Genomic DNA, 12,475 nt, shown 5'->3' on the forward strand with positions numbered 1-12,475 from the left:
TGTGACATTGCAGTAACACCAATTGACCCTCAGCCTTTGACTAGTTCGATGCAGTTGAGTACACCTCGTCGATCATCCCCTAGAAGGAGACACAACGAAGCTTGTAACAACTGTCCCTCGGGCAAGTACCAGGCTAGCCCAGATGGCTTAAGTCTAAACACGCAAGCATCATACCATTCTCATCACAACAAGAAAGCCGAGACCCGCCTCCCCGAGTCTGAGTCCGCAGTGGCTGGCTGGAAGTGAAACCAAGACGAGATCTAGTGCAGAAACATGGCGATATTTTCAAGGAAAGTGAAACATGGCCTTTCACGACCGCAGATCTAAAAGCAGAGAGCTCAGTTTGGGAATGGAATTGCTCAGCTCATCTGTCGGTAGTGACGTTGAGGCTGATGTGCGTGCCTTGAACTGGCTTCCTATTGGAGCCCGCTTGGACGTCTTGGGAGTATGTTGCATTGCACATGTCTGCAGCTAGAACGAGACACCGAGCTCCCGCGAGACATTGCAGGTTCGTTCCGCAAGGGGGTTGCCTGGTAACCTTGATGAGCATGCTTCATATGGGGTATCAGTAATTGCTTTACGACATGGCGAATATCAATCGTGCTTGAGGAAGTCCATGTTCAACGTGGATGCAGATACCCCGTTGCTATGAGCTTTCGTGGATGTATACAAAGCTTAGAGCTGGATCCGAGAGACGCCACCTCCATCCTGTACCTGAATAAATCCGGAAGGTCCATCTCTCGGCATTCCCTCTTTGTCGTCCTGCTCTCAATCTTCATCGCACAGCATATGTTGACACAAATGTCAACAGTCAAGCGGGGTTGTGAGACACAGACGCGGGGTTGTAAGACACGGATAGCTCATTGATCAACAGCTCGACGGCGCAGCACTCTTTGCAGAGCTCTTTGATTAGCTAGCTCTGAGACACTGGCAAGCCGATGAACCGAAACGAGAAAACACGCCCGTCGGGAGGAACCTAGTGCCCGTGGATAGCCCCTGGCTATCTACACCCCTTTTTAAACCAGAGGTGCAAGATGTAGCTCTTGTCTATATAAACCTCTGAGGGTTCCCTCTCTCTAGAGATATCATCAAACCACTCAGATCACCTTTCATCATCACTTCCTCTTCACCCATCATCTTGACCCCTTGAACTTTCACCATGTCTGGCCTTCCCACCGCCCCCGATACCGAAATCGGCTTCCAGCCGCCTCCCTCCTTCGCTTCCCCCATCGGGCGCGTCGGAAAGGGATTTCTTCCCCCGTGGTTCCTGTCCCCGGGGAGATTCCCATCCACTTCAACCCTGTCATCGTTCTCCTCATGGGCTACCTCGAGAAGGCTGAGCCCGGAGCCCTAGATGAGGCCGTGTGTGTTGCCTACGAGCAGATCCCCGAGTTCATGGACAAGTTGAATATTCATGATGCTCGATCCTTCCTCATCTTTGCCAACGATCTGCTCAAGTGGACTCCCACTGAGAACTTCGAGGGCAAGGACATTTACAACATCCTGTGCATGTTCTACTTTGTCATGGATCAGCCTCCGATGAAGGGCCTCCAGACTGAGATCAACCCTAATGAGGTTGGTCAGCCACTCACTTGGCTGTCGTCTTGGATCGTCGTCTATGCTCAGCTCATTGGTCTCTTCATGGATACACCAGCATCCATCACACCCGAGTCACTCCAGACCTTCAAGGACTCACCAAAGTACAACTACAACGAGGCTCTTGTTCCTCCTGGTGGCTTCCGAACTTTCAACGAGTTCTTCTACCGGAGGCTCAAGCCCGGCTCTCGACCTATTGCCGACCAAAACAACGACAAGGTCATTGTCTACCCGGCTGACTGTACCTACGACAACTCGGTGCCAAACCAGAGCATTGTCAACATTCAGTCCGATGGTCTTATCTACATCAAGAACCTGCCCTGGACCATCAGCTCGCTGCTGCAGGGCAGCAAGTATGCAGAGAGCTTCCACGGCGGTGTCTGGATGCATGCCTTCTTGAACACATTCAACTACCACCGACAGCACGCACCTGTATCTGGAAAGGTTCTCGAGGTCAAGAACATCCAAGGTGCTTGCTACCTCGAGGTCAACTCCAAGTGTGAGCCGATCCGTGTCATGTGCGGACCGGATGCTCCGGATACCCCTGGCTACCAGGTGAGTCTACCAAAACATAGTCAGAGTTTAACAAGCTAAGATGATCCAGTTCCTCCAAACACGAGGCCTCTGCGTGATTGACAACCCTGTCCTCGGCAAGGTTGCTGTTCTGCCCATCGGAATGGCCCAGGTTTCTTCAGTCAAGATGACCGTCAAGGAAGGTGACAAGCTTCAGAAGGGTGATGAGATTTCTTACTTTGCCTTTGGAGGAAGCGATATTATCTGCGTCTTCCAGCCTCAGGCTCGTCTGTCACCCGAAGACTTTGTTCCGTCGACTGGCAACACGTACTCCAAGATGGGTACTGTCCTGGCTCGGGCTCCTTGAGGGTATCTCGAGCGTTCCCTTGATTGAAATGAAAATTGGATGACTGCCGGTGTGCTTGGGAGTGAAAAGACTGGCTTTAGAATTATAACCGTATTGAAAACAGTCCCAAGATACAGGTGTTGCTTTGTATTTGGTGCTCAATAGCGTGATGATCGAATTCTCGACTGTAATTGAGCTGCAATTTCCGAAGGTATACTTCAAATCATGATCGACTGAGTATACATGGGACTTGTACATCATTGGCCCCAGGCGAACGATGGTTCTGTGATGAAACTACTGCATTGACTAGAAAAGCCGGACGAAAAATTCACAATAATACTTGAAAACAAACAGGGTAACGAATGCATGCAAGAGTAGGCACCAAGCCTTCAGATTTCTTTTTAGAGACCTCGCTACTCTAATAACTCGTTATATACAAGATCATGGCTCATAGACACGTTCTATACTCAAACACCCAAAGTATCGACAAGAAAGAGATCATTTTAACCCGCCAGAAATCCCACTCTAGTAAACCTTGGTGATGGGGGTCTTGACATAGGGCTTCAGGCTGGTCTTGCCGTTCAGCTCCTCGTAGACGGCCTGCACGAAAGCCTGGGCGACGGCCTTGGCAGCGGCAGGGCTGGTGTGGGTGTGGTCCTTGGGGAAGAAGGCGTTGACGGCGTCCTTGCCCAGCTTCTGGTACATGTTGGTGACGGCCTGGAAGTGGTCGACGTAGGTGACGCTCGACGAGGCCAGGGCCTTGGTGGCGGTCTGCTGGTAACCCACGAAGCGAGGGGCGGCAGAGTTGAAGGTGCCAGTCTCCCACTGGTTGTTGGGGGTCTGGGAGCTGAGGATGACGGTGGCACCCTTGGCAGTCATGAGCTTGGCAGCCTGGCTGACGTAGAAGACAAAGGTGTAGACGGTCTCGCCGGTGACGTCCGAGATACAAGTCTCCTTGCCGGCTCCGGGGCAGTCAGAGCGCTTGTTGTCGTTCTTCTCGGGGGAACCACCATCGTTGTGGCCAAACTCGATGACGACAATGTCTCCAGACTTGACGAGGTTGGCGACCTCCTGGAAGCGGCCCTCGTTCCAGTAAGAGCGGGCAGATCGACCACCGATAGCCTTGTTGACAACAGGCGCAGTCAGGTATTGGCCAATATAGTTACCCCAGCCATCTGTAGATCCATCGTTGGCACCGTTCTTGGCCATGGTGCTGTCACCACAGAAGTAGACAGTTGGCTCAGCGGCAGCGCGGATGGCACCAAGGGCCAGGGCCGTAAGAGTGGAAATAGTAAACTTCATTTTGACAAGATGCAGATTATCCGGAGACTGAGCAGAATCGACGAGTGTGAGCTGAAACCGAGCTTGAGGGAATTCCCCAGGTCGTATATATAACAAACCAAACAGTCTCTATATCAAAATAGCTATAGCCAAAACTCAATAAACATGCGGTCAATGGCGCGTTTACGAAACAAGACAGTGGCATGTCTGGCTCCGTTTCTACTAAATCGGGACTTTGACCCGTAAATGCCAAGGCCCCTATGAAACGTGGGTTGATATTTCCCGCCAGTCAGGGGTTGACGCCTCGACGATCCCGGCAGCTTGACCCTGTCGGAATGAAACTCGACTCGGGCGGACAAACAAAACGATTGATGGAAATCTGCAAGAGTCCCGCTGTTACTTTGGGGAAAGGACCTCGTTCCTGAAACTCTGACTTCGGGGCTGTCGGCTTTGTCCGTTGACTTCTCCTGCCATGGGTTCAATGGTGCGCTTAGAAAAAACGCTAAAAGTTTAAAATGCCGACTTGGCAGGTGACCAACTATAAAGTCGGACTTGGGGATTGCGCATTTCCTAGGTAGTTTGCGTGCGTGGGATGGTCTCGGGACTCTTGCCAACTCGGGCACTGGGTTCACCTAGTATGAGGCTAAGTCGTCCTTAATCATGAATGTTGAGTAAAAGACGGTGAATTTAACGGATCTGCGCATGGAAATATTCCGTGGGGAAAGGTATTACCTGAGGGCCCTGATTACTCTCGGCCGGACGTGCGGAGACAGTGTGCCCTCTAAGAGAAGCCTCCTGCTTGACTAGAAACTACATGATTCTCGCCTTTTGAAAGGAACACAATTGGATAGATGACTTATAACTATGTGTGTGTCAGAAACACGCGTCGATGGTGTTGATGTGCCGACGCTTACTCTTGAATAGCTAGCCGTACTAGTAGTAGTATCTCTACTCCATTCTTTTCTTGTTACTTTTATTAATTTCCGTCGAGCACAATATAAAAGAACATACTAATAAATACATGATAGTATTAAAACCCAATGGTGCAAAATACCGTGATCTCTATTTTATAAGGCTCGTTAAGACGAGTAGTTTCTTTCAACACTGAAAGCAAAGAAATATTATACTTGGCACACAGTAAGCTAGTCCTCACTAGATTTGTCCACTCGAGAAGTCCAGGCCTTGCCGCGGAGCACTGAGTCAGATTCTATCTCACTCCATGCCAAGGACCTCATATGGTGTTTTTCGGTATTGGGGTTTAATGCCGGCATGTGTTAAGAACGTATGGAAGCGCCACCCTAGCGTACTTAGGCTATGAGGTCAGTCCTCATTCATTCAGTCATTTTGCTTGCTGACATAAGGCATAAACTTAAAGTTACCTCGTCTTTTACACGCCCTGAACGTTCTTCTCCTTTCCTTAACTTCTAATTATTAACTTTTTAATTAACCCAAGACCCAGGGCTTTGTGCCTCGCTTACTTTTACAATGGTAAACCGCGGAAAGCCATCACTTGGCTGTTTTACCTGCAAAGACAGTCGAGTAGAGGTATGCAGTCATCCCCCTTTCTCTCTGCCGAGTACCCCTACTAGATATCAACTCTGCATTACAAGTGCGATCTTCAAAAACCCTCCCGCAAACGCTGCCTGCGCCTAACCGGGCGCTGTCCAGGTTATCCCTCCTCCTGGGAACTGGTGCACCGTCAGCAGAATACCCTCGCTGCGCAACAGGTCCAGGCCAGAGTCGACAAGCAGAGAAGGAGGCGCGATTACGGCGACCTCAACGATGTTTCTCCTCCCCAGCCACCAATTGGAAGCCCCGTCACATTGTGCAGCGTGTTCAAGCTCTACGATGACTACTTCCTGAACTCGGGCATGGGCATCTTTGAAGCCCTGCCGGTTCTCGGCTCGGGGAAACACGCCCTCTGTTTCTCTCATGCGCTCAACGCCGCGGCTCTAGCCAGCGGGGCAGGGCAGCTGCATCAGTCGGGTGTCCTGGTCCGGGCGAGGCAGGCTTACGGAGACGCCATCCTGACGTTGAGGCGGTCAATGCAGGACTTGACGGTAGGTGGTGATGATTCTATCCTGGCGTCCCTCTTTGTGCTCGGTTTCTTTGAGGTTTGTGTTCCTGAGGTTATTCTTGTTATCTCTGCTAATGGTGTTGCTAGGTCTTGGTTCAGCAGTTGCCTCGTGCACAAGTACAGGGCACTGGTGTAGAATGCCACCCACATGCCAAAGGAGCGCTTGCGATGCTTCGGTCCAGGGTGCAGCGAGGACTAGATACGCAGTTGGACCAGAATCTCTTTATATTCTGCCGCCATGTACAAGTATGTCACCTTCCTTGTCTACACTTCCTGCAGCTGACGCCCCCGTCCAAATCATGGACATCTTCTCAAAAAAGGCAGACCCTGCGTCACTAAAAACCGAATTCGAGGACCCGTGGATAGGCTGGCCAAGATTCTGCCCCGTTGACCCAATTGTTCAAACATCAGTCGATCTGCTGGCCGAAGTCGAGAGCACAATGGGATTGAATCGCTCCAAAACGCACATCATCAATGTAGCCGACCAAGTTCGGCGCGTCTTGGGAAGTCTTGATCTTGTGGTTTCCCAAGTATGGCCAGACACTAGCCGACATTCTAGCCCTCCTGCGTACTTCAACGGACTTTTGAGAAACCACTCTGCTACCTCGGCAGCTATCGCCAAGAGCCTCTACCTTACTGTGCGGTTACACCTCGTCGACGCGCTTCTACGATCTTTCGACGCCCAAGTTCACGTCGCGGAAGCCGACGATGATCTCCTGTCCCAGATTCCCAGGTGGTTACTCATGGAGCAGGAAGCTGGACTACGCGCACTCTGGGAGGAGGTCATGGCTGCGTTGGAACCTGGTGGGCAAGCCCCGGGGCAAATAAGAATGCACCTGGGGCTGGCTTCCGCATGTTCTGCCTGTCCTGGCCTATGGCGGCTATGTCACAATCGACCATGGCCAGTGAACAGTGGAAACGTAGAGTGTGGGAACTGATTGAAAAGGACAGTGGGTAATAGGGCTCGGTTCATTTAAGAATCAAACATGAGGGATAATGAGAACGAAATTTTCAGTTAATTTATTCCCAGTTCCACGGCTACACGAGGTCGACCTTCTGCTGAGCACCCTCCATCGGCTGAACCCACTCAATCCTCCTCTTGGTAAAGATCTCAGCAACAGGCGCCCTAGCGTTGACGCGCTCGTCGTCGTTGTCGATCGTGCCAGCCTTTAAATAGACCATGCCCTGCGTGACAGGCCCGTCTCTCCATAGGGTGGTGCCGCAGTTGCCGCAGAAGTGGCTGGTGACGGCGTTGCCGGCATTGGAGGCGTTAGTGTACGTCTTGGGAGTTCCGTCCACGACGGTAAGCTGCTGCGAGGGGAGGACCCAGTTGAAGCTGCAGAGGGAGCCGGAGATGCGTCGGCAGTCGAGACAATGGCAGAGGGCCTGAAGGTATTAGTTGAACTTGTAATACTGGTCGGAACAGGGAACACACTTGGGCAACGGGATCACCAGAGATGGTGTATTTGATCTCGCCGCAAAGACAGCTGCCGCTCATGATGATAGATGGGGCTTGGAGATGAAGGGGCTAGGGAGTAAGGCAGAAGGTTATAGGATGAATAGAGGATGAAAATGATTGTAGCATTGGATGACAGTCAAGTAGGTAAAGGGCGACTTTATATACCAAGAACCTCTGCTCTCAGACGATGCCCAGGAGCCACTTACACGAGGCCATATCCATCTAAACCATTTCGAGATAGCCATGCGATGCTGGAATATAATTGGTCGCTCTGTTCCATTCGGCCTTCTTGTTTCTCCGCCGCTAAACAAGTCTCAACCTGACCGCTGACTCCGAAGTCTTAGATCACGGCCCGGCATAAAGAGAGAGCATTGAAACGTGCGGAATGACATTGGACCTTTCGGGTTCGGAAATTAGCCACCTCCGAATGATGGCGGCCGGCCGGCTGGATCAACCAGACTGAGGGTTGATTGAGCTCCGGAATCCGCCACGATAATTACAACTAAACCATTTTGGTGCATGTTTGCGATATAGTTTGGGACGAACCTAGCTCTGGAAGGTCCCGGCCATTTCAGTCGTGCTAGGAGAAAAGGTCGAAGCGGTGCATAAGAAGGCCGTGGCAAGTCTTTGTCTTCCTAGCCATCATCAGAGTTCTCCATCCTCTTCTGCTTTTTTAAATCGAATTTGTTCATCAGGCCATTCCCAATCATGCCCTCTCTATCCTCCATCCAGCAGGCCAACTCCCAGGCTTCCAACAAGACTCGAATCGTTGCCGTGATGAGTACGTAAGCCCTCAATCTCGGAAGTACAAGCTAATGCAATATCAGTGGGAGGCACGGGTGGCATCGGAGCCGCGACATGCCGCGAGTTGGTCACCAGTTTCAAGAAACCGAAGCTCTACATCGTCGGCCGGAACGAGTCAGCGGCATCTCACCTTACACAGGAACTTGAAGCAATCAACTCCTCGGCCGAGGTTCATTTTATACAGAACGATCTCTCTTTGATACGGAACGTGGATGACCTTTGTCGCTCGGTGGCTCAAAAGGAGTCCGCCATCGATCTCCTTTTCTTGACCGCGGGTATCTTGAATCCCAAAGGCCGCAACGGTACGTCATCTCGACAGTTATGCGAGCCTTGACAACTGAAAAAATGTCTAGATACGGAAGAAGGCCTAGATAAAATGTACAGCCTCATGTACTTTTCTCGTATCCGAGCAGTTGCCAACCTCCTCCCCCTTCTCAAAAACGCCGCCGCCAACGGCCGTCCATCCCGCATCATCTCAGTCCTCGGAGCAGGGAATGAAGGCAACATTTTCAAAGACGACCTCCCCATGAGAGACAACTACAGCCTGAAAGCCTGCTCCCGACAGGCGATAGCCATGCACACGCTGTCCCTCGAGCATCTCGCCCGCGGGAACCCCGATGTTTTGTTTTTGCACGTCTACCCTGGCCCTGTCCGGGGGACTAATATTATGCAAGGGTTTGGGCAGCCTTTGAGGGGGGTCATTGGGGTTCTGATGCTGCTGGCTGCGCCGTTTAACATGTCTGTGCGGGAGTGTGCGGCGAGACAGCTGTTCTTGATTACCACTGAGGCTTTCAAGGCAAAGGGAGATCGATCCGGATCGTCTTTGGCGGTGTTTAGGGTTGGTGCTGATAGTGAGATTCTTCCTGAGTCCGCTTGTGGCTGGGTATCTTAAAGATGGGATGATGGAACGGGTGTGGGCGTTTACGGAGAGCACGTTTATGAGTGCCCTAGGCAGAGACAAGGAATCTTGAACTGGTGACATTCAGGACAGGAACTACAGAATCTCAACCAACGATACTCTGCCAGAGAGACCTCTTGTTTTGCTAGAAACTACATGATTTTCGCCCTTTGAAGGGAACAAGATTGCGTATACAGCTTCCATAGGTGTATCGGAACACACGTCAATGTTGTTAATGTGGCGACACTTACTCTTGAATAGCCAGCCGCATTAGTAACAGTATCTCTATTTGATAAGACTTCTTAAGATAAGTAGTTTCTTTCAAACTCGAAGCGTATAAATGTTATATCTATCACGCAGAGAAGTAAAGCTCCGTTGGATTCATCCGCTCGGGAAGCCCGGACATTGCCACGGGGCATCGGGTCGAGGTTTTGTTCTTTTGTTGGTATCAATGACGTCTCCGTCGGGCACAACATCAATCAACACAGTTATCAATACATCACGGCATCAAAACCCAATACCGTAAAACACCGTACTAGGTCGAGATTCTGCCTCACTCTATTCCAGGGACCCTGGCTTGGCGGAACAGGAACTGCTGAGAGGGGTCAGAAGGTGATCTTTGTTCCCTGCCTCCTTAACGCCGTCCACCTCATTGAGTTGCTAGCTACCAGAGACGTGCAAGCTGGCTTCAAACGATTGCGAGGGGTTCACTCCAGTCAAGCAATGCCTGGTAGGTAACTAAATAGGACATGAGGACGACAAAAAAGTGTCTGATTCATCTTAAATGTTAGGTAAGGATATACACATAATATGCCTATAAAATGGAGTATTTCAGACTGTTTTATTTATTATTCTAGACTTCGTATCATATCTTCTTCAATAAACTTAGGGAAAGGTATTCTAATACTTCCATACCAGCATCCGTTTCCCGAGGAACTGAAGTACTTCGGCAAGAGGGACATCGGGGCCTAGATCAGATGAAGTATCGATAGTGGTATGGAGTGGAATACCCTTGGAGATAGAGAGATCTAGGATAAGGGATGCTTGGGGCGTTAAATACCCAGCATAACACGATCTGAGAGTGAATCGCTGAGGATGACAAATCGACCTCGGTATTGGGAGCATGGTATCTTATATTGCCATGTAGCCCTTGAAATCCAAAGTTTTCATGTCTAAGCTACAGCAGGTCTCCAATCAACATGTCAATCCCATATCTCTTACAGAATCTCAACTAGCGGACCAGTCCGGTCAATGTTGACGCCGAAGCGGCTAGGTGTAGTCTACCCTCACATTAGCAACAGTCTTCAATAGCATCTGAGCAAACTCACCTGGATGTAGAACACGCCATCCTCCAGAACGTACTCATTATACGTCTCCTCCGTCTTATCCACAACCCGAAACGCAATCGTGTTCTTCTCCACAGCCTCAAGGAATCCTTCCCTCAAGACATCATTGGTCCCAAAGCCGTCTCCATTCATCCTCGATACGACAGCCCCAAAGTACCACCTGATCTGATCACCAGTGCCGTACCGCCAGTTCTCAACCGCATCCTCCGCAGAGTTCATCTTCTCAAACACGGCTTCCCAGTTGGGATCGAAAGCAACCTCCTTCTGGAGCATGGCATTGAGCTCTTCCTGCTTCTCTCCGATGCGCTCCTAATACTTGAGAGTCTCCATGCGCACACGGTAGCTCATCGGGCCAGGGTCTGTAGGTGCGGCATCGAGCGCCTCCTTCATAAAGGTGGACATGAGGGCGTTGTCAACGTTGATTCTGAGCTTTTCTGGGTGAAAGATCATGACCAGCTCGCCAGCCGGTGATACTTCACAGCTGCATTTGTCGGTCTTGTTGTTAGCGTCCGCGGCCATGGTCAGCGTGTGGGCGGTGCAGATTTTGTTGAGTTCATCCTTGTGAGCTTCCCCCAGGTCAACCCATGATCGAAAGTTAGACACGGCGCGAGAGACGTAGCTAAAAATGTCAATGTTGGGGTTCCTTCTGCGTGTTGCCTACGACCACCTACTCTTTTATGAGCTGGCCAGTGTATCTCTTGGCCCAGCTGTCCTCCTCCGCGTGCGGCCAGATCTTGTGAGGGTCAATGTCGATGGTCCATGGCTCTCCGAGGATCTCTGAGATCTCGGCCTCATACTCGGGCTTCTTGGGATCCCACTTCTCTCGGACTGGTAAGCAATGTCTTGTGAGTACAGCGATGGTGTTTGTGAAGACTTGTGAAACTTACTGTCACCTCGGACATAGAGAGGAAGCTTCTCGGCGGGTGGAAGGGACATGGTTGCAAATTCCGGTGTTGTGAGGCTTTGAGCGTGTAGTTCAGGGCTGATCTGTGTATCCAACCACAAGCAGACCTGGGACATCGAGGTCTTTTATGGACAGTCCAACATCTCTCTCAAGAAGCCTGCCAAGGTAACCATCTCAAACACCAGTTACAACTAACCCAGTGAGCTAGTTTGCCTCAAGGCTGTGCTCAGCATTACCCACCACATCTCACCCCACATTCCCATCTCAAGATCACTTCTTGGCGATGCTCAGCACCAATTACAACCCTCTCGAGTTCCCACAAGGGTGGAAACTCGCAAACAAAGTAGAATTAATTCCCAATTGTGACCTTGCTGCCCACGTTGATCGGGCGTAAGCACTCCTGCGTCAAAAGCAAGTCCGATACCCGAATGGACCATGTCGATCAGGGGGGCACAGCACTTGAGCTATCACCCATTGTCCTCTCATTTAAGCTTAGAAGCGCCACGTACATGAGCCGAAGTGTTAGCTGCTTGGCATCATCAGGGCAGTTACACTTGGCTGTCCAATTCTATGACGGAAACATGCCGGTGGAGTTGAGGCCTTGCTAAAAATACGTAAAACGTGCTTCGTTCAGAAGATCTGACTTGTGAGATCCCTTGGCCGTGTGAGTCCCCCGCAAGAAAGTCTCGCTCAATGCCTAATCTCGCAACCAACAAACCGCTCAACGCCAAGATCTCCATCTAGCGGCTCTGGGGATGACCGACATCCGAGCCTGATCAGTCGCCAAGACAAGGGACGCAGTGGCAGGCGGAGAGATCCACTGCCACTCGACTTGAGCTGACTGACGGACGATGAGAGAACCCTTTGTTAAGGAGAGCATCCCCATCGTCTGTCCCTGTAGTTGAAGAGGCCTCAATGTTCAGGGTCTCACGGATGGGCCCTTAATAGACCTGAGCAGACCTGCCTAGCGGGGCCCGACGGTTATGCAGGCATCTATGGCTGTAATCAACTCATGTTCTGAGAGCACCGGAAGTGAGTGGACAGGTTGCTTCCAGAACGAGTCGTTAATCTTGAGCTGAATATCGCCATGATGCTACACCAATTGCCTTCACAGCCGGCCCAACTCCGATTGAAGATCAAGCCAGGCCTTCTACATCATTCCCTTGTTAAAACAGTCCTAGCCTATTCCCTCAAACAATAGATGTGTTATGAAAGGTCAAAAACTATAACTCGGCCATGGACAAACAAGTG

The 12,475-nt window shown here is 50.8% G+C and overlaps 6 protein-coding genes across 6 annotated transcripts; 3 read left to right on the forward strand and 3 right to left on the reverse strand.

Annotated features, from left to right (window-relative positions):
* Positions 1 to 1,317: 1,317 nt before the first annotated feature.
* On the forward strand, positions 1,318 to 2,476 carry MRS44_014150 (uncharacterized protein; the record flags this gene model as incomplete). The annotated part of the gene is made up of 2 exons (XM_046279165.2): positions 1,318 to 2,151; positions 2,201 to 2,476. 2 exons carry the CDS (start codon positions 1,318 to 1,320, stop codon positions 2,474 to 2,476), a joined length of 1,110 nt encoding a protein of 369 aa, XP_046124172.1.
* Positions 2,477 to 2,980: 504 nt separating this feature from the next.
* MRS44_014151 (uncharacterized protein) lies at positions 2,981 to 3,757 on the reverse strand (the record flags this gene model as incomplete). Its single annotated transcript, XM_046271849.2, has 1 exon — positions 2,981 to 3,757. The coding sequence occupies one exon, from the start codon at positions 3,755 to 3,757 to the stop codon at positions 2,981 to 2,983; it is 777 nt and encodes a 258-aa protein (XP_046124173.2).
* Positions 3,758 to 5,221: 1,464 nt separating this feature from the next.
* On the forward strand, positions 5,222 to 6,751 carry MRS44_014152 (uncharacterized protein; the record flags this gene model as incomplete). Its single annotated transcript, XM_065618294.1, has 3 exons — positions 5,222 to 5,281; positions 5,443 to 5,900; positions 5,971 to 6,751. 3 exons carry the CDS (start codon positions 5,222 to 5,224, stop codon positions 6,749 to 6,751), a joined length of 1,299 nt encoding a protein of 432 aa, XP_065474366.1.
* Positions 6,752 to 6,851: 100 nt separating this feature from the next.
* On the reverse strand, positions 6,852 to 7,311 carry MRS44_014153 (uncharacterized protein; the record flags this gene model as incomplete). Its single annotated transcript, XM_046283076.2, has 2 exons — positions 6,852 to 7,199; positions 7,249 to 7,311. 2 exons carry the CDS (start codon positions 7,309 to 7,311, stop codon positions 6,852 to 6,854), a joined length of 411 nt encoding a protein of 136 aa, XP_046124175.2.
* A 669-nt stretch (positions 7,312 to 7,980) lies between these two features.
* On the forward strand, positions 7,981 to 8,968 carry MRS44_014154 (uncharacterized protein; the record flags this gene model as incomplete). Its single annotated transcript, XM_046274343.2, has 3 exons — positions 7,981 to 8,053; positions 8,100 to 8,378; positions 8,430 to 8,968. 3 exons carry the CDS (start codon positions 7,981 to 7,983, stop codon positions 8,966 to 8,968), a joined length of 891 nt encoding a protein of 296 aa, XP_046124176.2.
* Positions 8,969 to 9,874: 906 nt separating this feature from the next.
* Positions 9,875 to 11,256, reverse strand: MRS44_014155 (uncharacterized protein; the record flags this gene model as incomplete). Its single annotated transcript, XM_065618295.1, has 7 exons — positions 9,875 to 9,942; positions 10,035 to 10,123; positions 10,196 to 10,254; positions 10,303 to 10,608; positions 10,657 to 10,939; positions 10,992 to 11,148; positions 11,208 to 11,256. The coding sequence occupies 7 exons, from the start codon at positions 11,254 to 11,256 to the stop codon at positions 9,875 to 9,877; spliced, it is 1,011 nt and encodes a 336-aa protein (XP_065474367.1).
* Between the last annotated feature and the right edge of the window lie 1,219 nt (positions 11,257 to 12,475).

This window comes from Fusarium solani (assembly GCF_023522795.1).
Source record: "Fusarium solani strain SB1 chromosome Unknown bctg00000010, whole genome shotgun sequence".
Classification (NCBI taxonomy): Eukaryota; Fungi; Ascomycota; class Sordariomycetes; order Hypocreales; family Nectriaceae; genus Fusarium; species Fusarium solani.